The sequence below is a fragment of the Pelecanus crispus genome, chromosome 11 (genome assembly GCF_030463565.1).
Source record: "Pelecanus crispus isolate bPelCri1 chromosome 11, bPelCri1.pri, whole genome shotgun sequence".
Lineage (NCBI taxonomy): Eukaryota > Metazoa > Chordata > Aves > Pelecaniformes > Pelecanidae > Pelecanus > Pelecanus crispus.
This window is the reverse complement of record NC_134653.1, coordinates 33,750,149-33,776,845: the sequence shown is the minus strand read 5'-3', so window position 1 is coordinate 33,776,845 and position 26,697 is coordinate 33,750,149. Positions and strand designations below refer to the sequence as shown.

Here is a 26,697-nt window from a genome sequence, read left to right as displayed (position 1 = left end):
ATTACTTCTTTTATGATGTACGATCCTGTGCAAGAAGCTTTCTGGGCTTGCACAACAGGTCTCAACAATTCCCTAGGGAGCTTATGTGCTTAATATTCTCGATTTGTGTTAATGTAAAATCAGATTTCACTCCTCAGAGCTGGAATAAATTTTGTATTATTTTTAAGACTGATACCACTACAGCAGCCTGCCACAAACAGAAATACAAGCCAAATCTACTCAAATTTTTCTAAAGAAAAAACAAACCTCCATTATTTGCACATGCATGTGCACGTAAGATCATTTCCTAACTTAGCTGTTACGACCTTAAGCCCATTTACAAGGCAAAACAGAACAGGAGGTTCAGACAGAACCTCTGGACCGCAGTGATTTCAGTCTAACAACTGTCACAGAGACTTTTTTTTTCCCCATTTACTGTTTTCAGGCTTACACAGAGACTACAAATTCCACATTCCCTCAATTTTCCTATGTGATTGTCTCCTGCTGCACATCCTGACTTGTGAATCCACTCTGTATTGCTGCTGTTTATAAAAAAGCTTCCGTCTCCAAAAAGAAGCAGCTTGAGGTCCTGCTCCCATAAAAGCCCCTGCCCAGTAGGCAGCAGGGAGTTCAGCATCACTGCGCCATGTAAGCAAAAGCTCTGGATGAGCAGAGTCCTCCACAATTATTAGGAAGAAAGCCTCTGGCCCACAGTACCTGTTCCTTTACACTTACCACCACTGGAAGGCAGTATGAATGCAGAATATGCATGTCTGAGGCAGCATATACTTAAACTTCATGCTAATGAGGTAGCAGGTCAGCACTTATCCCTTAGGATTCACTCCTCTGGCTAGGTAGGAGCAGTCTGGCAGAGGTGCAGTAGCACTCATTAATGGAGGATTGCTCCCTGACCTGTTCAGCACTTCCATTTCACACTCATGCCAAGCAGTCTATGTCTGCACTACAGATTATCAGGCTGTTACAGTCACATCTACCTTATGAGTGCAGGAGCAAAATGGGATTGGAGCTTTCCAGATACTCTTTTTAAACTCATTTGGAACCATATTCAAAACAAAGCACTAGAAAACAGAGTGAGATATTATGAAACATGCCGTGGAGTTCTCAGCCTGGAAATCTAGATTCAAAGCTGCACCTGCCTATCACCGGGCAAGAATAAACCTGTTCCTTCCTAAGAGAGGCAAAACAATCTATATCCTTGGTCAGTTTGAGCAATATCCAAAGCCCTTCATTACATACCTGGGAATTTTGAAAAATAAGCCTTCCTGTATTTGTTTCCATTCTCATCGTTCCAGAAGTGCGTAGGCTGACAGGGAATAGGCTTGGTACAAACCAGCTCTCCACTTTCACCCCAAACTGGTTTTCCTGTTTACAAAAAAAGAGGTATTTTCTGCATTTCCCTTCTATAAACCACAGAGTACTGAAGCAAAGAGCATCTACAGTTATTACTTACATGCCAGATGCTGATGTAGACACAAGATGACCCATGACTGGCGGTCTTAACACCTTTGTTCAATTCTTAAACTCACCCCTGTCTTAACCTCAGTAACTTCAGGACAGTTACACCACAGGGTGAAGCCAACCTGGCATCCACAGCAGCATAGCCAATTAGCATGCACACCACAGGCTAGAATTTGGCCTGATGTGCTTTATCAAAGTAATGGAAAATGAGGGCCTTTTTACACATTGATTATCTTCCCTAGAGTCCTGTACAATCCAGATCAAATGGATCCAGATCCAGGTTTTGCAGAACGTGTCTCCAAAGTGAAACCACCCATTTACAGCTGTTTACGCATCTGATGACTGAAACATAAGGTCATATAATTATTGTATTTCATAAGTGTACATAGTATTTTCAATAATACTTACCTTCATCATTCCATGCTTCTACAGCCATTCCAAGATTTCTGGCCTGAATTTCTCCTTTGTAAACTGGAATCGTAACATTCTGACCCATAAAACACGAAATTATATCTGTCCCACCTACAATAAAAGAAGTCTATTAGAATACACAGCACACAGGAAAAAGCAAAACTGTTCTAGAGAACAGCAAGCTGCCACCTTTGCCAAATGCTTGTGATTCACATGAAGCAGCACAGAACATAACATCCTAGATAATACTGACTGTATGTGACTTAATAAAAAAAGGTTTCTCTTCTTACTTTATGTGTCTTTTTATGTGTATGCCCTTCATGCAGAAATATTCCTTAAGGCATAGCTTTTCCTCTTCCAACAGTTGCTTTAATCTCTCTTAAGGAAGTTTCCATTTATATAAGAATGAGAAAATAAAGAGGCTCTAGTTTACAGACTTAGATATTTAAGATCACTTAGAAATGTTTTCTTGTTTGTTTTCTTTAGTTTAAACTAACCAGGCAAGCTATTCCACTTAGTATTTACTTAGCTTTTGTACCTTGTTCTCATTAGCACACGGACTGGGGGGGGTGGGAACCATGCCTACAGGATGAACAGTTATCTTAATAAAAATAGATACTGTCAAAGTGCTTGCTTCACTGGAATATTTATAGTCTTTCTATGACTTCAAGGAAGTAGAATTATAAGATACAAATCAATCTTGTTAGCTTTACTCAAAAATAGTCTTCTGCATTGGAGACTATTAACGTCTATAGTAGCGAGTTCAAGATTCAGCACTACTCTTACTAAGACCAGAGTCAGAGGTGCCTTTAGTAGCAGAATAGTCAGACTTTAAAAATCAAACTAAACTGAGTTAAAAAGCCCTTTGAAAAAGTCAGTCCTTGTTACAAAGCAGAATGAGGAGTTCTGTGGTGGACCTTAGGTGAATAGAAGTTGCCTCAGCTAGCACTCCTCACAACAAACTGCACAGTATGTGGGCTTGATATTTCTCTAATTATATAATTTACAGAAAATCTGTCTGCAGTACCAATTACTTGGCACAAAAGAATTGAAATGGGAACATGGAAAAACCTCTCCAAGAGGTATTTTCTGCTAAAGTCAGCTATTTGCAGAACAGTATGTTCTGTAGGTTAATAGACTCTTTTCTTGATCTCACCCTGCTACCCCTAAGGACAGTCAGTCAAAATAAATGATCCTGCTTGGAAAAAAGCTAAAACCCAAAACATCCACCACGTCAGAAACATTCCACCTAAAAGCCTTTGAGTGTACGTGCTTCATTATGACACACTGAATTATGCAGAAAATCTCTGCACTAAAAAGACAATTAATTCCAGTTTAACTATAACCAAGCCTGAATGATCCAAGGCTTGAGCTTCCCAAATACACAGCAGCAAACAAGCAAAAAGGAAATGCACAGGCAGTGAACAGAATTAGTAAGATGCATGCAGCATAAAAACATCACCTGAAATGGATCCCAGGAGGACACTGCTTTTTATGTGTTTGTAGACATACTCATAGCTTTGAGATTTGAGGGGTGATCCTGTAGACAGTATAGTGTGGAGTGTTTGGAGATTGTGTGTTTCACCTTAAAAAGGAGGAAATCAACCAAATAGGTTAAGGTAGAATTTTTACAAGAGTTTGTAACTATTTGGCACTACAATCCAGAATAATTACATAAAGGACTTTGCGACAAGACACAGGGCCAGAACCCGGAAAAGAAAGGCAGGAGGGAGGACAGAAGGGATTCAATAGTGTTTTGAAGCTTACATGGTTTTAAATTTTTCTCTTCTAGCACAGCCAGCCACTTTGCTCCTGTTCCAAGGATGGTGATCCTAGAGGGAAAGAAGTTTAAATGTTTTGCATATCCAAATATGCTAAGATTCTAAAGACCTGCAATTCCCACTGCAGTAAGCAGAGGCTGCAGACACTCTGTACATTGATCAGTCAAGCAATGTACTCTCTTAAAGCTTTCTAAGTGCAAGGCACATCCTTTTGAGCAATCAGAATTAGTCAGATCACATGTCTTTTCTGCAGCTTTGAGACTTTCAATCCTATCTTTAAATATTAAGCAAAGCTTTCCCACCTCGTGGAAACCATTCACTTTCATTTACAGGAATTCCTAACTGCAGAACACTCCAAAGACATCACAGAATGTTATAACATTTACTTCATTAATGGGCTGTAATTGCCACTAAGCTGTTTAACACAAAACTGCTGCCTTGTTACACTCTTACATATAAAAATTTTGCCACTTCAGGGCACAGTTTAACAAAGAATACTTCACTCTGAAAACAGCAGCCAGTGATTTTCTCTTAGATACCTGTTCAGTTTCCACTGATGAAAGCCTGAGTTGCAGGTGCCTAACTGAACATGAAATTTGGCCTAGCTAACTGAACAATTGAATTCCACCCTTGCAAAAAGTGTCTTGAGAGCTCTCCAATACAACATAATTAAAACTTGAAATGAAAGCTGTACTCTTTCCCTACTCTATCGATGGAAGTGCTAGTTTAATGTTTCTGCTGACTTTCGGGAAATCCTCTTCCCTGCCTTCTGCTAATTCATCTTATATTACAGCAATAAACTCACGAAAATGCAGAGAGAGAGATAAGGATAAGGGATAGAGTCTGAGTGCATAGAATATGGGCAATACATACATCAGTAGAACTTCAAATAAGATCCTGCTATCTTTGCTTTTACTCCAAAGGCAAGACGGAAGGTAGAACAGCTCCTGAGATGATAATACAGTTTCAGAAACGGAGAGAGGGCTGTTTCAACACTCTCAGAAGGGGATGTCTTCCTTTGCCATTTAGGTGGATGACAGGTACTGAGAGGCTGCCGCCTCTTGCGTAAGGACAGGGACAGGCTATTTGCACAATCACATTGGTACATAGAGCAATTTAGCAGGTACGTGGGAACAGCACTGTGAGAGCCCACAGAAGTATACTGCTCCTCCAGTCATCATGTACCACAATCATGTGAACTATTTTTACTCTTGTATAATACCTTTCTTTACTTCCATGCTTCAAATTATTGCTTATTTTACAGTTAGAATACATAATTCTTTTGTTTATTTTTAAGCACTTTGACACTTCCTCTACAGCACATGCAGAGCCTAGTCTCCTATTATTTCCTGCCAAATGCTATATAATTGGTGGATGTTGACTAAATACAGTTTGCTTGAACAGATCTTTAACTGATGTCCACTGAAGTAATTCTTGTCATGCAGTATGAAATATCTTGATGATACTCTAAGAATATGGGAAAGTATGGTACCTCTTCAGAGAAGTAAGGTACTCTTAACATGTTGAAGCCTTTTTTTTTTTTAAAATATGTAACATATGACTGAGTTGGGAACAGACTGCATTATGAAGTATCACACAGATGGCCACCGCTTTTAGCACCAGATTACAAAAGTGAGACATGCAGACACATTTCAGTTATCTTCACTTACTTTTGGCATGTAGAAACAATGCTTAAAAATAAGCTGTGTTATTTCTCGATTCTAAATTTTTGCCTGTTCTACTGGGGCTTTTTTGGGGAGGATGGAGGGTATCTTAAGTTTGTGGTTTTGTTTTGTGGTTTTTTTATTTTTTTACTGGAAGCATTCTGATTAGATATTAAACTTCAGCTATAATAGCCAGAGACAAAATGTCAGTCTTTAAATATCACGTCACAAAACACAGAGTGAAGTTTAAATTATTAATTATCAAAAGTCAGAAAGTGACTCTTTTGGCATCCACCTTCCACCACAAATAAATTTTAGTTATCAATTAAAAATGACACTCATTTTACCAGTAATATCATTCAGATCTACTCCTTACATCCAGTTGGCAAAATAGGGAAGTTACAAAAAAAAAAAAATTCAAAGTTTAACCAGTGTACAAAGCTAAATACCACCACAGGATTTTACAGCTGTTTATCCAATACCTGCCATTTCTCTAGGCTTCAAGAGAGGGCACCGTGAGCATGTTTAGGCACAAAGAACTGTGTAAAACAGTTAACAAACAGCTCAACAGGGAGAATTAGGCATTACAGATTAAAAAGCAAAATATGAAAATATAAGCAACCCTGCTGAGCCTTTCCAGCCAATTTATGTCTTTAAGTCAAAGTGCTATATTGAGACTTATGTTGAGCTGCTTGAAACAAAGGATTCTTATTTTCTAAGTTCTAAGTGTGCTCAGAAATTACTCTTCAGATTGCTCCCAATTACTGCCTTTTGAAAAGGCTGCTCTTGAAAACTGACTATTGAACCAAAATTCTTTGTTTGCTTGGAATCCAAACACTTGACTCAAATTTGAAACAATCAGCTCTATCTCTTCTGCTCTCTCTCAAAAACTGTTTTAGTACAAAATTTTAAAGCATAGTTCCACTCAAGGCTAAGCCAAAAGATAAACTATGTCACACTACACACTAGTTTCTGACCAGGAGAATGACACCTTTGATGAGGTTGCTTGTATGCAGTCATCGTTAACAGGAGCAAGGACCATTATCCTTCCATGTGATCTTGTTTACATACCCTAGTCTGTCAGTCAAGTCCCAGAGCACATTTGGTGATGGAATTAGAGGAGATCCATCATACAGGACCAGGGATGCTCCTGTAGCAAGTGCAGTCACTAACCAATTCCACATCATCCAGCCAGTCTGGAAAAGAGAAAATACCTACGTTAGTTTCTATCTTTGTCAGCTAGATGTCTGCTTTCCTGGCAGCTCTATCACAGGATCAGGAGTTTTGCTTGCTGGTAGAGGAGCTACAGGCAACTAGCAAATGATGGACAGGTGTAGCTCTTGGCAGAATTATCTGGACCAAAGCATGCTCCCTGCCCTTATGCAAGAGGTGTCATCTTCCCCTCCACTTTCCTTGCCCAAAGTTTTCCTGCTTTAAGAAACTGTTAAACCAACACTTGAGTTCATGCCCATCTCTGCTGATTATGTCTAATAATAGTATTTAGGAATCAGAAAATAAGGCTGGAGCACTGTTTATCCTCTCACCTGTCCCAAAACTGGATCAGCTACATGTTCCTGATGGATGTTCATCTAACTTATCTTTACAAATACCTAATGAGATGGGGATTCCGTACCTCCCTATACACATAACTTTAAAGCATGAGAGAGCCAGCATGAGAGAGCAAGAGACAGGACAATTTCAGGACAAGGTAATTATGATTCCTCCATGGAGATATTACAAACCGACTAGTAGTGTTAAAGTTCAGAAACCCATGAGGAAAGACATTAGCCTTCTCAAACTGTTACAGTAATAGAAGACTTTGGAATAATTTTCTTTACCACAGCATTAGAAAAAACCCACAGCACATAACTGAACTCCTACATAGATCAGTTTTATTCCCTTTCCTTTACTAAACTTAGAGTTGTACAGCTTCTTTCCTCCCCACCAAAACAAAGACATAACAGATTCTCATCTTCAGTATGGTCAAGCCTTGCATGATGCAGGAAGGTGGAGCCTGTTTTGCAGGTGATATTGATGAGGTAGGTAGATCAATAAACCTAAGAGACTGTAAAAGTCAATTTTCCTTACTAATTGGATCAGAAACATTTAATATGGGTTTGACCTTTCATCAGAAAGGTCCCTGTTGCATTTCGTTATTCCACCTGTTTTTTTTAAACTCCGTTAAGTAGGACAATCCCTTGCAGAACAAGAATTGAAAATACATTAAAATGTACTTGTAGATTTACAGGAAAAGCTCTCCCATCTTTATAGGAAAAATACATGAAAGTGTTTTTTACAATGCCTTAATAAACCACACTTGCCGTTGTATAGTACATAATAATGTCATTGCTGGTTATGTTGCCATGAAGAATGTGTTCCTTCAGATGCTGTATTAGCGTACCCTGAAAAAACATAGCAAAAGAAAAATGTAAGTTCACATAAATGAAAAGCAAAATTCTGACAGCACATTAAGACTTCAAAAAACCTAACGTTGTCAATCCTTCGAAGGATATACTCCAGGATTACAGGCAAGTATTTCCTTTTAACCACAGCTGAAGTAAATCCCAGAGCCTATCTACAGCAGCAGCAACTGCATTCTCCATCTTCTCACATAACTTTTCAGCCTCTCTCATTAGACCTCAGCAGTTCCCACTGCACATCACTTGTAATCTACGGAATAAATAACTTCACTTCCAACTCTGCCCAGCCATCGGAGTTGCAGAGTACTCCATGCAGGCTATAATTTTAACAGCATGCTTTTATCAGTCAGATTTTCCAAGATAAGCCCTTTGACAGAGTTTCATTGCCAGTATATCTAGGCAACTGGGAGGAATGAAGGACCTAGAGCTGCTATAAACTGCAGCAGCTGTTACACGTTAACACCATTTATCCAAACTATCTTATCTATTAACATCTAGGAGACAAAAGACCTAACTGTACACATCTCTTGTAAACATTGAAGTGACTAGCAATGTGAAAAATCTCAATGCTCAAAGCATCAATGTGAACAATAATGTAGTTAAATATATTACTTCCTTTTCTCTTTTCTTGGAAATGCCACTGAAGTACCTTTCTGATCATCATTAAAGCATAACTTGTTAGGATAAATAAATTTACAAACTACTTCACTAAGTCACTTCACTGCAGCAACAAATTAATGTGGCTGATTTTAAAATAAAGGTGTTTTTTTGCATTTATGCAAGGAGTTATAGTGGAACTATTAAGAGCCTCATAAGCATGAAACAAGATTTATGCTGAAAGAAAATAGATTACAGATAAACATTTGAAATGAAAAAGGAGAGTCATAAAACTGGTACATGCTTCGGGAGAAAAGGCAGAAAACATTAAATAAAAATAAAGGAGTAAATCTTATTTTCTCTTTGCAACTCAAAGGAACCAGGTCTGCATTCACCTGCTACTCTTGGAATACACTAAGCTGTCACAATGCTGCCACCTAGCCATAGCTACCATTATCTATATTTAAAAATCTAAAAAAAATTTGGGATTTAGAAACACTGCATCTAACTTAACTGTTAAGGCTGCCTAAAGAATTGCAGGTGTTAACATAATTATTCCATTTATAAAAGTAAGCACATTGCCTCTGCAGGAGAATCTGAAAGAGCCACACAAAGCAGTGAAATTAAAAGTCAAATTCAATTAAAATAAATATTGGCTTTCTTTTTCCTCCATTTAGTTGTTGCTATTCAACAGTTTTGAAACCAAAAGGAAATTTTTTAACAGTGTCTTTAGGTAGAGGATACGAAATATTCCCTTGCAAAATCTGGTAACTATCAGTCTGGAAACAAAGGTATTGTGGTAGAAGGCATAGCTGTTCTAAGGAGCTAACAGCCCAAGATGCTCTCTTAAGTTTATTTATAGGACTTGTATGACCCTCAAAATAAACCCTAAGCATTTAGCATTTCATGACACAGATCTGGTAGCTGATAAAAACTTCAACTGGTCTGCCTGTCTTCATTGGGCTTAACATACGGCTGATAAAGAGCGGAGCATCTGGAGTGTCAAAAAAATCAGTAGGCACTGCTGCTCCTGAGCCAAACTATCAGCACATAAGGGACCAGTGCTAAGCGGTTACACAGCTCAGAGAGAGTGGCCACTCATGGCTGCTGGTCCTGGTCTCAAACCAGTGGTGTTCTCTATACAGCATTCAGAAAGAATCCGAGCGTGAAAAAAATCCTCAGAGCGATTTGCCTACAGTTAACACAAGAAATCTGTAGCAGCGCAGCTATTTAAGCCCAGGTCTTGCAAGTCCTTATGATGGATAGAAATGAACTGATTAGGATTTTGCCAAAAAAATTCTCTCCTTAGATAGTTGGGCATGTGCAATAACTGAAGAGGGGCCTGTATGAATGGGGTAAGAAGCAGAACCAACTTTTTTAGGACTTCAGAATAACAATTACTCACTAATGTTTTTCAATAACCCTCCAAACGCCTTTCTGTAGCACACCCAATTGTTCAATACAATATAGCTTTTCTTCCAAGACCAGAAAAATCTTACTCCCTCTGAGGCATTACTTTTTAAAACATCTCCCATGACCTGGCTTCATTATTTACATATGCTATTTCACTGTGTGTCAAGGAAACAGAATACATGCAGAGAAAACAGACCAGAAGCATACTGCAGAATTAGATAAACCGAGTTCTGAATTTAAAGGAAGCTGCCTATTAGCATCTATAAGATCAGTACAGTAACAAAACAGCACTGAAGCGCACTGCAAGTAAGCAACAAAAATGTCTTTACTGAAATGTCATCTCTTCTTGCATTTTTAACTATCAAACCCAAACTTCAGTTAATCTGAGGCTGGAAAATGAGACAAAGACTGTGGGCTAATTCTGCTTTTGTTGAAATCAGTGAGGATCCTCCTATCAATTACAGTGGAAACAAGATTAAGCCAAGAACAAACAGAGGAACCCGATCAAGTGTGCAGAAGACATCTAAGAATTTCGTTGCATGGATTTTACTGTATTCAAACTGACACGTACAAAGCATGCAAACCAAGGAAGCCTCTGATGCAACAATTTGCTTTTAGGCCACAGGTGTTAGCACCAGCACTTAAGAAAAAAAAATACCACCCTGCAATACAGGAACTACAGAGCTGCTCAGCAGAAGCCTCATAAATAACATATCCTAGTCAAACCAGCACGTTCCTTCCTCCCCAGCAAGGATGAGTAGTCTGTACCTAAACTCTAAGGTAGCTCTGTATGAACTAAAAGATGATTCAGATGGAGAGCAGAGGCATGATTAAGGGCAACCTAAGCAGCCATACAGATAACACGGGAAAGAGAAAGAACTTTGCAACAGAGAAAAGTCCTGTTGTCTGATCTACATCTGCATTTTTCATCTCCCTACTGCTTACCATGCATTGCTGAACAAAACACCCGTCCAGTTTTTGCTAATCCATCTCTGCAAGTACTTAACCTGTCTAAAGCCAGCACAGCTTCCAAACAGCTGTCAAACTTCAAAATATACCTCTTCCTTTCTTCTTCACAAACATGGGATTTGTGTCCCAAAGGGACCATTTTGTGTGTCATATACTGCCTGGTATGATCTCCTATTGATTAATATATTAAAGCAGAGTGTTTACAGGCAGCATGGGATTTGTCTGTGGGCAAGTCCTCCAGTCCTTGCCATCAGAGAGGTGTGAATGTACACGCTGTGGGTGTAACATCAAAGCGATCCTGCCCTCAGGCTACCTAGACAACCCTATAGCCAGTCTCCTAAAATGTTAATCCAGACTTTCAGAGCAAAGAGCAGAAACAATGGAAACTGGCTAACAGTTGTGCAGTTTAATTTATACAAGTTGGCACAAATGTGCTAGACAACACATTCTGCGTGCCTTAAGGGGAAAAAGCCCTGCCTTTTATTACGGACTATACTAATGGCAGAGTTAAAGTTTCAACACTATTGCCTGATGGCTGGAGTCACTTCCTGAACTTGAGTAAGTTGCCTAGAACAACTTTTAGAACATGAATAGTAAATGGAAAGCATGTGAGCACGGGTGATTCTGGCAGTAACAGCGTATATATTTTTAGTCGTAACAAGACACTGCCTAAAGCAAAGCTTCCATACAAAGCAAAACCTACACCCAAAGAGATAGCTAACCTTCTGGCTTCCTTCCTTAAGAAAAGATTGATGAGGATAACATACTCTAAACTCATAAATGTAGGGAGTAAAGTTTAAGGTCAAAAAAATTCTAGATAATAAAACCTGCAAGCTCCCTATGGGCCTCAACTTGACAGTGTCCAAAAATCAGTTCCAAGCACCCAATTCAAGTCCTTTGGCCTTTTTTCTACAAGTATCAGTTGGGCCAGTTCTACTAGTGCTTTTGTGACAGACACTTGCTCCCAGGAAATAGCTGAAATCTCCGAAAGGTCTCCACACCAATCTCTAAACCAAATTATTTTACATCCTTATTAATCCATATTTGCTTTCGAACAGTCACGTACAAATAGAAAGTTTCACTGCAAGTTACTGAAGCACTGTCGGCAATCAATTCTTCCTTGAAGTACATCATGATATGATACTGTTAAAGGAAAGACATAACCCAGGTAGTTATATATAGATAGCACAGCTCCAGGAGGGAAGACATACCCCTGCTGAATGAACCATGCATTTTGGTGCCCCTGTTGTGCCTGATGAATACATGATAAAGAGAGGATGACTGAAAGGCAGCTGCTCAAACTCCAGCTGGGGGGCCGGGTCTCCTTTCCCAGTAGCAAGAAAGTCTTCTAAAAAGACACTGCATAAGAGAAGAATAAAGGAACATTTCAAATTTCTTTTTTTTAAAGCATTACCCCAGCCCATATATAAGATTACCTCTGTATCTAATAGTTCTTTTGCAATAAACTATATACTCAAATTATATATATTATTTTTATTCCTAGTCTTTCTACTCTGTTTGAATTGCTAATTGTTTTGTTTCCTCCTTCTGTTTTCAAATAAAACATTAGTATAATATTGAGATGTAACACAACAAAATCAAGCCAATAAATCTGCACCTATGATCAGCTGCCAGCCTTAACAGCTCAAAGCAGACTGGAACAATCTGACCCTCAACAAAGTCTGGAACTCAACCATTTCCAAAAGGTATCTAACATACATAATTCAGACCAGTAAATAAGAAAAACAAATTATCTCTAAAAATGTCACTTAAATTATTAATCATTCATTTCTGGAAGCCACTTTCTTCTCCCTGCTATATGCTATTGAATTTTGCCTTCATTTGAGAACCATTAATACCAACCAACAGTGGTTTTGTAGAAGCAAAACATCTGCAGCAACATACTACTTCTGTTTTCAGTATGAAGCTGAACCCACACTACGGAATTTGGCTAAACCCTAGCTTTTGCAAGTTCAAGAGGTCAGGCAGTTTCAATAGCTGCCAGCATCCCTAGTTAGGACAGTCACAGCTCAAAAGCTCCCATTACCTGTTTGGAATCTTAGAAATATCTATGGTTTCTCTTGAGGAGATGTATGGAATCACCACCACTTTTTTTATATCTGGAAGCCCTTGAAGAAAGAAGAAAAATAATTATTTCCTACATTCAGTTACATAAACTGAAGGTCTTCTCTGTCCGAGTGGATCGTACAGCAGAATGCATTAAGTGACAGAAATAATTCTGATGCATGGAGTATTGGATATAGTTTTAAATGTTAAGAAACCCCAAAAGACTAAATTGTTGCCTTAGATACAATTTCCTCAACACCACCAGCTTTTTAAAAGAGATACATGTGTAAATTTGCAAGCTTTAGTGCTGTAATACTTCTTCATTTGTCTTCAGCAGCACTTCAGTTGGACTTAAAAAAACCCAGTATCATCAGTCCCGCACTTACATTGCTGACTAATTCATGATATATTTAAGCTAACCAAGCAAAAGACTGTTAGAATTACATGAAAGACTGGTTAGTTTTTACTCAAATCAGTTCTGAAATTTTAAGTGGTCACAGAGATACTATAAAGGAGGAAGGACAGTGACAAGCAGTCAAAAATGTCACTTTTAGTGGCAGTGCAGGCTCTGAGTGCTCACAGAACTACAGCATAACTAAGACTAGATGGTATGCAGTGAAATACCTTTTACCACACTAAGCAGCTTTTCCAAGTGGTTATGTTCTTTGCCATTGTATATAACAGCTTCAACAGAGAAGATAAGCTTAGGCTGAATTTGGGAAAATCTGTCCAGTACACCCTAGGGACAAAGAGAAGAACAAGTTAAAACAATGAAATTAATTGCTACAGTAGGAAAACCCACTGGATGCTAAATACAAATCTCAATTCAAGCAAGGAATAAGGACAGGCTTTATCAGGAGAATTGTTAGAAGACTGCCTGCTTGTCTTTCACTCACCCAAGATCTTCAGAATGCAACAGGTCTGTAACAATCTATTTCATGACCCCCAAATACATCAACCAATAACGAAGATTAAATCACCACAGATCATAGAACATCGTTCACTGAAGGATCAAGTTCACAAAGGTATCTAAGCAGTTAAAAATTCACCTTAGGAATCAGATTTATAAACTTGTCTGAAGAGGATAAGCACCTAACTGTGATGTGAGCCGGAGTTCGGCACTTAATTTACCTGAAGGCCCACAAGACTCCTGTCTGTGCCTGCAGGCAGGTGCTCTGCACGCCCTTGTAAACTGCCCCCAGTGCTGCTTTGACAACATACCAGTGGTTTCATAGTCTGCACAGGGGGAAAACTGAAAAGCACCCGTCTTCCGGAAGATGCATTTATCATATGGCAAGGTGGCACTTCACATGAACTGGCAGCTTTGTTCCGCTATGATTAACAAAGCAAACTGTACCACTGATTTTTGCCAGAACAACTAGATATTGAACACACACATACACACGTACTACCAACAAAAACTACCACAGCTCCTTTAGAACCTCTGGGGCCCGACACATTCAAATGCTAAATTTTCAGATGTCTCCTCCAGCTTACACTGTTTTCAGGAATTTACTATAGCCATTATCACATTTGAGAGAAAAACCCTTCTGGCCTTTATTTTCTTTTTTTTCAGGTACACCCCATGCAGCAGTCTACCAGAAATGGATCTTTTTGTATTCAACAGCAAGAAGCAAATCCTTTTAGTAAAAGCTCTCAGCACACAGTAATGTTCATCCCTCTCTAGCTACATTACTTGAAACATTAAGAACAAGATCACTCAATACTGTAAAATTGTCAGCTAACTGTTGAAGAACAATCTCCTAAATCATGTTGGAAAAAACAGACTTCAGTCATGTGCTTATGCTTCCCAGCATTCTTTATTCTTCTGTCTCCTGCTTTGTCCTCTACTTTGCAGCCAAAATGAGACAAATTATTACCAAATCAAAAGATGCAAAAACATCACAATCAATCAGTCTCTGTTAAACTCCTCCTTTCCAAGCTGGGCTGGTCAGGGTTGCAAGAAAGCCTACTGCAAAAATACAGAGGTCCTGTCCTGACAACTTCTCCATGTTGTCTTTTTAGGAAAGCTCACTGAACACCACAGGTAAGGTACAGGGATATGACTAAATATAAATATGCAACTGCTCTGCTGAATATGTCACTTAACAGCTCTCTCATCACCCAAAGATGTATTTACCTTTCCTTGTTCACAGCATAAGAAAATACAGTGACAGTGCATTGACACCTAACTTTATCAATTAGTTTAAAATAAAAATCACCAGAATCTGTTTCAGTGGCAGAAGAGGTTTTCAAGAAGCCCCTAATACATTAGCTAACAAACTCAGAAATGTAGATTTAATTAATACATTAAAGTTACTCTCTAAGGGAGTATGAAATCAAATTTCCTGCTTTCTTAGGCATATTATCATACCTAACTTCTTTGTACCATTTTCAAAGAGTAGACCAAGCAGCCAAAGTACACACAGCTTGTGTGTGTATATATATACACGTGTGTGCGTGTGTATACACATTCATGCTGAGCACAGAGCATACATACCCCATATCTGTGCTGCCTGATGTTTAAAAATGAAGACCAATGAGAGGACTAAGGGTACTCTAACAGAAGAATCAAATCTGAAGAGAAGTGCGAATCAGAAACAGAGATGACTAGAATTCTCAGGGTCTTACTATTCCTGCTAACGTACCCCGTTGGATTCATTAGCACTGGCAGGACCAAATCCCACAGGGCAGCCTGGTATGGTACAAAGGCAATACAGACAGACAGAACATGTAATTGCTACACTGGAACTTTAATCCAACCAGATGGCTCAGCAAGGAATTGCTTTCATGAAAAGCTCAGGTGTACCAGACATGGCTCATTCTATTCTACGAACCTCAAATCCAGCACCAAAAATTGTGCAGCACCCCATGAACAGGGCTGCACTGACTCTGCTAGGGCTCACCAAAGCTTTCTCACTCCAAGAGCAGAGCCTCTTCTTAAACTTACATATCCAACAATTTCTTATGCACAGGCCGCAAAGAACCACTTTCCTATTAATATACATAAATGGATAACAGGGACTAGAGAAATGAAGCAAAAGCTGCCAAGAGTGGCATTCTGTGTGGGAGGGAGCTCACTGGTTCTCTGACAGCAGACTTCCTGAACGCTTGCACAGTCTTTGGATGTATGGCATTCAGAGCCTGCAATGCGTAGGCAGTTCTGAAAAGTGACATTTCTAAGCTTCACAAAACATATATACACAATTGGATTTGAAATGTTGAAAACGCTACATTATTTCCCAAAACACAGACAAAAATCTTCATTTATGTTAACAGGACTAACCGCAACTGCACAGAAGGAAGAATATCTTTTTCTTAGGGTGGAAGCCAATATCCCAGAGGACCTCTGCTGATCTCCCTCAAGATTTTAGGGTTTGAATTCATGCCAACACATGCTGCTGAGCCAAAGGAGAATAAATGATATCGATGGTACTGCTGCTCCAAGGCTAAGTTTCATTAAAAAACTATACAAAAACTAAATAAAGCTGGGAACTGAAAATAACAGCACATCAACATGGACAGAAAACATACCAGTACTCTGTAATGCAAGCAAAATGAACAATCTTCCCCCAGATGAGAGATCAAATCACATTGCAAAGAAAATACTCCATACTGTCATTTTCTGAGCAAGCAGAAAATATTTGTAGAACAGATTGATCATTACATGCTGTAATGATTTTTTTAATCATTTTTTCCCCAATGATACAACCTCAAGTGTAAGAAAGTGGAATGCTGCTGCCCTCTAGCGCTAATCGAGATGGCAGTTCCATACATTTAACCAGCTACTGGGGTTAAACACCGAGATCGAGGGGAATGTATTACCTACAAACTTCGGTATTTTCTGTGTTCTGCTATGCACAAACAGTACATTCTCCAAATGGTTTCATGCAAACTTTTAAATAGAAGAAAGATTCAACACTCCATTTTAGAAGTGATTTGTATCTGTTGCTGCTTATGATGTGTGCTGAAGTCTTTCCAAAGAAAGCAGAATATATTCCCAAAGCTTCCAGGGCACACTGTACTGTCTGTTTGGCTATAATGGTAATTTTTACCATATTTTACACACAGCATTTATTCCTGCACTAAAAAGAGTTAAACAGGTTAGCTATACTAGCCTGAAACACCTCACCTTGTTGGCAAACATAAAGCCTTCTGGAAAAGATCAACCGGGGTATTGCTCAGTTTACTCACACAGGAGGCAGAGGAAGGGACAACGGAGGCAAAGAAACTGGAGTGTGGGTAAGCAGCCTGGGGAAAGATTTGGGAAGGAAGGGCCAAGCCCCAGACAACTCTGTTGCCTTGCTGCTCATTTGCACATTTAATATAATAAAAGCTCACCAAGACTATGGATTCCGCCTGAAAATAGCCCAACAGCAAGTTAGCTAAGATACTCAAATGACTATGCTGAAAGTTGTCACTGACAGCTGAAAGCATGGGTTTTCATTCAGTTTGTGGTTAGCTAGAAAAAAATTTGATGTACTGGGCTGTGCCAGGAGGTGGCAGTAAGACTAAAGTGAACAGAATCTATCGGCCACTTTAATTATCACCTTCACATTTGTCTGAAACATATGATAGCTTTTCTGCAACAGGCAACAATAAGGCTACTCACGTTAATGCCAAAGTCCGGTGATGTTGAACTCCAAATAGCACCAATACTCGCAGCAGCCAGCATTGCTTCCACCGCATGAATGCTGTTTGGTAAGTAACCTATGGCAGAATTCGAATCGTTAGAGATACAAGAAAATAAAAAATACCAAATCTTACAGTAAATATAATGTATACAATAGCCAGTTTAAACAGATTTAAAAACCCCCAAAAATCCAAGACTGAAGCATCCTTTAAAGTCTTCCAGACAATCATAATGTCCTCCTTCAAAGTCAAATCAGTTACACAAGGAATTAGAAATAATTCCATTTATAAAAATAGTTGTATCAGTTTTTATACCTACAAGGTTACTCCCAATTTACAAATGTTTCTGCTTAATTAATGAGACTTTCAGGATAAGAGGGCAGCATGCTGAAAAGACGAACTGGGAGAGAGAGTAAGCCTGTGGATTGAATAGGGTACATAGAGACTAAGAACACAGCACCATGCAGGGAATAGAACAAGTCTGTAGAAACAGCCATTAGAGAAAGAACAAGTATCTGGAAGGAAAAATTATAACTCAGTTCAAAAGCAGAGATGCAGCTTTACAAAGCTAAACATTGTCTGGTAGACACTGCCAGAATCTTAAACACAAACAAGCAAAACCAGTGTCTCAGCTGATAAGGGAGTGATACAGTGGGACAAGGCCTGGAACATTCCCACACAAATGAAGCTCTTCAGGTTTATCTCATTAGCTTGCAGCAAGGTTTCAAGATTTAAATTCAATTTATCAAGGCATACAGAAGAAATTGATGTCAGGAAAGTTAGATTTTCAGTGGGCTCAATTTGAGCAACCCTCCAGAAGGTGCTGGGTGGCTGAGATTGACTCTCAACTGATCAGATTCAAACCCCCAAATGAAAACATGCAACCAGAATTCCCACACTACACTAAAGTGGATCAAAGATCTGGAGTTTCAGATGGTCCTTCTTAAGCAACCAGAAAGATGTCCAAGTACTTCAAAAAAGGCACATGACAGGCCTAATTGCAGTACTTGGACATCTAGTTAGAATTCAGTGTTCAAAAGCAAATTTAAATGGCAATAAAAATGCTTTCCAACGCCTTTAAAGAAAGTGATGAGCACTGACAGATCTTGGACTGCACTGCAAGTTGCAGGTGCTCCACAAGTATCTACCAGACAGCAAAAACTCACTAGTGCTAGGCAATTTTCAAAGATATTTATGGATGTACTTTTCAGGACAGGAACTAAAATCACAGATCTTAGTAGCAATTTGTATTACGTTAACTTTATCAAGTAGGATGGTACTGAGCTTGATTTTTGCCAGTTTGTCTACACAGCTTGGAAAAAATCTATCCTTTTTCAACTTTGTAAAAAGCAGACTTTAAAAGCAAGTCTTAATTTAAACTGAGATTTTTCTTCACAATTCAAAAATCAGTGAAATTGTTTCTTAAACCAGCTTGACCACTTCAGTTAATCTGTAAGCTCCTGTGCTTTTGGGAGTAGCAACTTTGAAAACAGCATTATGACTTAAGCACAAGTTCTCAAAAAAACCCCACAACTGTGAATAAAAGCCTCATACCGTGTTCAGATAGAAATCACTCTCTAGGACTGCCTACAGTTTGTGGTGTTTTGTTCAGTGAAGTTCTTCAGTACATAAAGTGCAGCAAAACCTCAGGTCCATAAAGGCATTATTTATTTTGCTATTTTTCCCCTTAGGGTCAAGGTTTATGATACAAGGTACAGTATCCCAAAATTTTAGTGATTTTTCTTTTAAGAGAAATCTTCCTTCCTGAACAATAATTTGAAATATATAAACCAGAACAGGCTAAAATGTCATTTTGTGTGATGGAAGCAGTTCTTTTTTAATTGATGCCCAATATGTCCATTGAGCATTTCCTGGATGGGACTATCAGGGGGCCACAGTGCAATAAAAACTAAAAGATGTGTCTTCATGCTTTGGAGCAGTTATTACCATGCCGTAGCTTACAAGCATCAGTTTGGTTATAAGCAAGTTCTCCTTTTTACCACTCCTACAAAAGCCCTCAAGGCAAGAACACGAAGTCCCTGCTTATTATTGTGAGCCAGACAATTAACTCATTACTTTCATTTGTCAGTTGGCTTTGAGGTGGTGTTTGAGTTTTAGACGGTATCAGCCAAAACTGCCAAAAGGTATGAAACATGCAAAGTAACTTACTCTGCATTTCTGTATCTTTGCCCAATCATTGCAGGCAGCCAGCCTGCTTGTTCACTGGGATTTTCACGTATTTGTCCTGATGTCCAACACCAAGTATTATGAATAAAAATGCGGTTCTATTCTGGAAAGAGCTCCTCCAAACATAGCAATGTAAGAATTCGGGTTGCTTTTCTCTCGACAGCTCCCAACTCTGAGTGACACAAACTACTTCTCCTGTCAGTCTTTCAGATTAAAATTGGATTCTCAGAAATAAAACCCATTTCTCCCTTTCTCACATCAGAGATTCTGCAAACCAATTACAGCAACTGTCATGTATGTAAAACTCCCTGCATTTGACTGTGCCCCTTGAGATATCAACTGACTCTTCAAAACATTCAGTAGGCTGACACAGGTCATAAGTATCTAAAACTTGGTAAACAGGAATGTTGCTGACAGAGTACAAAAAATCCAACCTTTTTAGCTGGATTCACATCAGGGGTCACAGAACAGTGACCTATGTAGAGAAGCTCTGTACTACAGAAGAATAATGGTACAGCTAATTTAAATATTCATCCTATGTTTGTTCATATATTTAACTAGAGCCTCCATGTTCCTTGATACAATATTTCAGCTAAGGATCAAAACTAGCATTTGTCAACATGGGTAAGTCTACAGAAGGTACTTCTCTATCTCTGTATCTTAACTTACCCCTTTCTTGAAGCTGGTAAAGAAAGGTGAAAAGTACCTTCTGTTACTAGAAAGAGGAGGATCTTCATACCCTCTTTGGGTGAACTAGAAAGCAGTTGAATAGAGGGCTCAAAACACAGGAGATGGGAATCCAGCAACTAGGAATCCAGAGCATGTCATACTAAGGGTCCTAGCAGCACTCCTCCTGGCTCATAAGTATGTATAAAATCTCCATAAGGACAAAGAAATAAATGCTTTACTTTGACATAAAACCTGTGGTAAATCTCTAAGCAGGACAAACAGTATCTTAAAAACACGGTATGGATTTTTTTAAGAGGTACTCACAGCCTGATCTGCTCAGGACAGCATTCTCTGTCAGTTGCTATTTACTTAATCTACCATATGCTGAGATTAAACTGAGATTTGTTCATTTGCACAACAGTACTTTACCAACAGAACAGGTGAAAACTGTCATCCAAAGATTTCTGGTATAATCATGCTGGAAACTATGTCAAAAGTCTCATTTCTCAGAGTGCTGAGAACGCATTCCCTGCCAGTATCTGATGCCTTCATAACGTAGAACCAATGTGTACTCAGAGACAGAAGCATCCAAACATTTGTAGTCGTCTGAATGAAAAAAAAAACCCCACCAAAAAAAAAAAACCCAAACTTGTACACTGCATCAAAGATTGAGTTAGAGCTTTGCATCGGGAAGAAGGAAAGCAGGGAGCTACGACTGAAATATCCTCTCAATGGCTTATACTATTGATCTACACCAGCTCTCAAACAGAAGAGACAATTCAGAGACCAGACTTCCAGTTTCTCTTTTTGATGTTAATACAGCATTTCATACTCCTGTAGGACTTTAAAGTGGTCATCCTGCCTAACATTACTGTGGCCTGAGACTATTAGTAACGTGCTAATCTTCTTACAAAGCTAGCTTTAAAACCCACGTAAGCAACCAGGGCTAATACAGTTACTATAGATAAAATACCAGCTTTAAACAATGTAATTCACTGATGTTTTGTTGAGGATTTTTTGTGTGAACACATGGGGAAGATTAGTTTGTTTTTAACTGCTGACTTGTAATAGAACAATGCTGGCTACAGGGATATAACAGAAGCAACCTATTTGGCGATGAAAAACACGGATACTCCACATTTTATTCTATTCCGTCTGCAGTCATTGCTATTTGCCAAACAGATGGCCGGTGGGAGAGCAGGAGTACTTCACATGTGGATTTGTGTAGCTTGCATTAGGTATTTTATCTGTTTCTTCCAACAGTTGAAGCATCATTGACAGTATTGCAAGGCATCTTTAGAAGAGAGATGTTTCACCACACATCTGCTTCAATTATGTTTACTATTAAGTGCTATCTCCTTAGCGATGGAAAGGGAAGACTAGGATGAAATCGAGCTGAAAAAGCGCTGACATCGCTGCTTGTCTGCCTACATTCACCCACCTCCAACTTTAACATACTATTACTGTCATGAGGCAACCATAAATTGTATCGAACAAACTAGGGGATATGTTAAGTATAATCAAAAGTTAAAGCAGTCTTGTCTTAGAGGCAGTAAAGCACAGAGATGAAATTCACAAGAAGAAAACAATGTTAATGGTCTTGTGTATAATTCTAACAGCTCAAGTTTTTAAGTGATCTTAAGAGAAAGTGGCAACAAAGGGCATCGGCACCTGTCAGGCTGACTAGGTGTCAGGCAACTATAATAAAATTAATAAAATATCTCTCTTCTATTTAAAAGCTGTTTTTTCAGAAGCAGTAAAAGCATGCTCTGTATTACCGCTATAAACCACATGAAGAATCACCCTTCCTTCTGCCATCTGCTACAAATTTGGGAACAAATTAGGTCCCAGTAGATTTTGGCAAGCCTGATCTTTGATACCACAAGTGGGTGTATGACTCAAACTTTCCCACCCAACACTTAACATCTCTCCCCCATTTCAATGAAGGGATTTGGAGAAAAGCCCGCAGCCTCAACCTCGGACTGTGATGTTACGATTTAGCTCTTCCAAGGACTGCCAATGTCCTCTGGCATAGGAGAGAAACATACCAAAGAAGTTGAGACCCAAGTTAAAAAAAAATACAAACAAACCTCTCTCTCTAAATAGCTGGATTGCTGTTAAAAATCCCATCGGATTTCTTTCACAGGGAAGCTCTCCCTAGATATGGGTTGCTTGCTGCCCAAGGCAAAGCAATCCGCCAGAGTCAGGAGTCTAGGACTGAGGGCACCAGGGGAAGGCAAGGACAGGGACAGCTCAACTGATGGGAGCTGATACGGGTTCACCTGACTGAAGATGACGAGGAGAAGACTCTCTCATCAGCCAGGGTAAGAGAGCAGAGTGGAAAAAAAACTAGAATGTGAGAAATTGCCCAGAAGAAAAAAAGCATGTGAAGACCATGGATAATTTAAAAAGCTCTGCCTGAGGCCAAAACCATACCCTGCTTTTAAGGAAGCAAGGAGGCTGCCTAGATTCATTAATCTTTTCTGTTATCAAAAGTAAAGGGTTTTGTAAGGACTCCAAGCACAATGCAAGCCTGCTTCCACAAATAAGCTAAAACTGCTTGTAAAGACATGCTTAAGTTATGGAAATGCTCAAGGGGCCCAGCACAGATACTTGGTACCCAGAGCAGGTGGGCAGAAAGGTCTCTGCTGTGGGAGTGCCAGACAGCAAACCTGTGCTCAGGAAATGCATAAAAAGGACAAGAGAAAAAACAAAGCTCCCATCCTTGGAGTAAGCTCCCGCTTAACTCCAGAGATTTAGGCAGCTGGGATCCAAATAGTGTTTTTCATTGTATTTTCAATGTATTTGTTTCCTTTTTCATTTGTTTTTTGGTGGGGTTTTTGGTTTGTTTGGGTTCTTTTAAGTAACAGTAGCACCACCAGATAGCCAGAGACTGCAATTTGTGCCGCCTCCTGAAATCACTAAAAATCCTTCCAGGTTTCCCATTGGAGTCAACACGCACATTTTCTCTCCCAAGAACAGGACAAAGTGCACAGTTAAAATCCTACCCTTTCTGTGGAAGGAAGCCCTAACATTAAGGATGAATTTTCAACAGAAACTTGGAATTGCTACCTTCTGCATGTAAAAAACCCTGTCTAAATAAAAATAAGCAGTATCTAAAACATACTATTTTATTCATACAATCTTATTTTTTGAAGTAGCAGCTATTTAAATAAGAGGTGAGCCAGCTGCCAAAACAACAAACGAGATTCAAGAGTCAGCCAGCCTCCAGTTGTGGTAAGCAAACTACAGTCATTAACTAAAAGGAACTATTATAATTTTAATAGCAGCATTTTTAACTTAATTATTAGCACCGCTGACTACAGCTATATTTCAATAGCACATTTTCTCCAGTTACAGAGCACATTTCCCCTGCGTAGCATACCTTACTAAGAACTACTCACAAGATGAATGCAAAATGACAGCATCATACATTGTCGTCTTTTCCCAACCAGTATTTCTAACTGGTTTTGATTAGGAGAGTTCTAGCAGTGATAACCAGGTTGCGAACACAACTTTAATTTGCACCTTAGAACACAAAAAATCTTGTGTAGATAAAATAATCTTAATTCAGAATGAATGTTCCCATTAAATGTGACTGCACCTGGTCATACTTAAACATTAGTATTATTACATCTGTTACCCTAGTGAGCAGTATTTTCTTCCTAGAGACTAAAAACCTGTCATTCAGCATCAGACATCAATACGTAAAGCCTAAGAAATGGACTTTAAACCTAAGAGTTAGGACAGCAGCAAAGAACAGCAGGTTTCTTCTACTCTACTTATAAAACAGTAAGGAATAGTGTATTAAATCCCCACAAGCAGTGTACAAAACAGAGCATTTGAATTTTTTTGTACACATCAGGAGAAATTTCATTGCAAAGATCAGAAAAGAGTGCATCCTGTGTGCTTCACAATGACAGACATTTACAGAAAGCATTAAAAGGGGTCGGCAAAAACCTGACTAGGACTTCGATTGGTTTCATGATGTCCAAGTTTCCAGTTATATGCATAATTACACATTGTTTTGCCAATGTCTTTGGGGCAACTTTTTAAAACACACACGATCCACTTTTACCATTTGATGTACACATCAGAGCACAGGTAGTAAGAAACACTACACTGAAGTTCTAGATACTCAAACTTTGTGAAGTGTAAGTTTTCCTATTCATTAGTTTGGTTGCAGACAGAGGCTGTTGCTCCTCAACAAGTTGTCAGATATGAACACGACAGTGTTAAGACTGAAAATGGAGACCGAATTAGAGCATCTTAACTTAGTCTTTATTCAGACAAACCTTCCCGACTTCATACCCAATTAAGGATTTAGTTCTAATTCCATGTAAAAAAACAAGCCACCAGCTGTGATAATTAAATGCTCAATTACCAGTTCCGTAGAATACTCATACCATATGCATGAAGTATAAGCTCTCTTGAGTATATTTTCCATTTGTAGGTCATATTTGTGGGTTTAATAAAAATAATAACGCATACCCTTCTGTTTTTGAAGACATGGGTTCGAGTTCTGGTTTGTAACATGCAGAAAATAAACCAAATAGTTTCATCACTTTGGGTTTGCATCATGTAACAATTTACATATACTTAGGATAATGGCCAAATATTGCTCAAAGAACATGCAATTCCAGTAATAAGATGGATATGCACTTCAGCAGGCAGAAGTGAAGGAGCTTCAAAGGTATTACAGTTTTGACTTGCACCACACTAACAAAACTAAAGAGCACATGTTACAGAGCACATGAAGTACAGAGATGAAGCGGCTCAGCTGGAAGATCAAAACCAGCAATTCAGAAATAAATGGACTGAGGCCAGCAACTCCTTTCTATGCCTGGACTGTATACCATACAAGCTGTTCACAAGACAAAAAAACTGGTTATTAGAAAAATCTGCATGACAGTCTTATGACAGGAAATATTAGTCTAGAATTTTTTGTCAGTTACTGAAAGGATCACAGGGTTCTAACTACTAAGCTCTGCATTGGTATGACTTGAAAAGTTACCGCTCACCAGCTGTTCACTACGACCATTCTGGAAGTCACTACTCCCAAAAGCACTGATGGCAGAAGATAGCACAAGTCCATTCCTCAAGAACTGCAATTCACAGTGCACCGCATTACCTGGGGCTGTAAGGTCAGTATTTGCCAACTGACACCAGAACAACCAACCTGGGACCATAATTTCCAAGACTGGCCCCATGTGAATCTGCCAGACCTTGCGAGTCAAAGCTCAGCTAGATGCAAAGTCTCCATCACTTCCACTACCACGGAGTGCTTACGAAGCAGACCTTGGTGAAGCTATGAATGAGGTATTTTCCTTACCCTTCCAGTGCTAGAGGACTTGCAGGCTAATCCAGGTTCCTTCCCTCCAGAAGCATATTTCATACAAATGTAAATAGAGCAGCATAAGAGCCTTTTCTTGAGAGTGTTTCTGTGAAATACTATTTCATATTCATGTTTCTATAACCTTGACAACTCACTTGCATATTTCAAGAAAATTTCACCTCTTGTCCTCTAAAAAAACCAAAAGTTACTCACCCACAACTCTGTCTCCTACTTTCAGTCCCATCTTCCTCATAGCTGCAGCATACAAAGCTACAGCTTGTCTCAGTTCTTCAAAAGTAACTTTCAAGATTTCTTCTTTGCCTTCCTCTGAGGAAAGAATAAAACAACCAGTCAAAAATTATGCATTGCAACGTAAGTAGAGTCTAGCACAAACAACTAATTCTGGAAGAAAAAGAATATGAAAGAATTTTAGGAGAAGAGTTTCCACTAATAATTATACTTTTTGCTTTTCAAGTTCCTCTTATGCTGTACCAAGCTTTTCTTTTTAATGGGAATCAAGTATTCATCAGTAGTATTCATTCAGCACGCACCAGGACATTTGTAAAGCTAGGAGCACACATTTGCAAAAATGCAAACTATTCACTGGAGAAAGGTGTGTTCTCAGAGAGCGCTCATGATAAATAGATTGCATTCACCAAGGCTACTTCCTAATATGGAAAGAACAACCTCATTCTCCCTTTTCGCTCAGTTTTCTCATTAGGTCTAGGAAGCAGCAGCAAGGTGACTACTTTAGGTTTTATTACGGAAGTCACCATTGACTATAAAATCATGCACATATAGTTACTAAGGTCTGACTTTCAACATGCTTTTTAAACATCTGTGTTTGCCAACATACCACAACACAAATAAACTAAACTGGACTCCATTCATCTCTGAAAAGATCTGCAAGGGGTTTTCATTTTTGTACTGAATGTCAGATGTTAAATAAGCTGTTACTAAATCACTCCTGAAACAAAATGAACAAATCTAAATGTTATGAAAGGCAAAGTTTGTCATCTTAAAGCTCCCTTCCTGTATGTACTTCCTCAATATGACTCGTGGAAACCATTTGGCCTGTCCTGTTTCCAGTATCC

The 26,697-nt window shown here is 38.9% G+C and overlaps 1 protein-coding gene across 2 annotated transcripts in view; it reads right to left on the bottom strand.

Annotated features, from left to right (window-relative positions):
• Positions 1–26,697, bottom strand: part of AACS (acetoacetyl-CoA synthetase) — a 45,082-nt gene that overhangs the window by 5,349 nt on the left and 13,036 nt on the right. The window contains exons 4-14 of one of the 2 annotated variants that reach the window (XM_075718793.1): positions 25,817–25,930; positions 17,393–17,490; positions 13,405–13,519; positions 12,761–12,842; positions 11,925–12,072; positions 7,636–7,716; positions 6,386–6,510; positions 3,637–3,701; positions 3,332–3,454; positions 1,867–1,980; positions 1,237–1,362 (exon numbers count right to left, since the gene is read on the bottom strand). In XM_075718793.1, coding sequence (XP_075574908.1) covers positions 1,237–1,362; positions 1,867–1,980; positions 3,332–3,454; positions 3,637–3,701; positions 6,386–6,510; positions 7,636–7,716; positions 11,925–12,072; positions 12,761–12,842; positions 13,405–13,519; positions 17,393–17,490; positions 25,817–25,930 — 1,191 coding nt within the window. The remainder of the gene's footprint in view (positions 1–1,236; positions 1,363–1,866; positions 1,981–3,331; positions 3,455–3,636; positions 3,702–6,385; positions 6,511–7,635; positions 7,717–11,924; positions 12,073–12,760; positions 12,843–13,404; positions 13,520–17,392; positions 17,491–25,816; positions 25,931–26,697) is intronic. The other variant, XM_075718794.1, reaches the window with a different exon arrangement.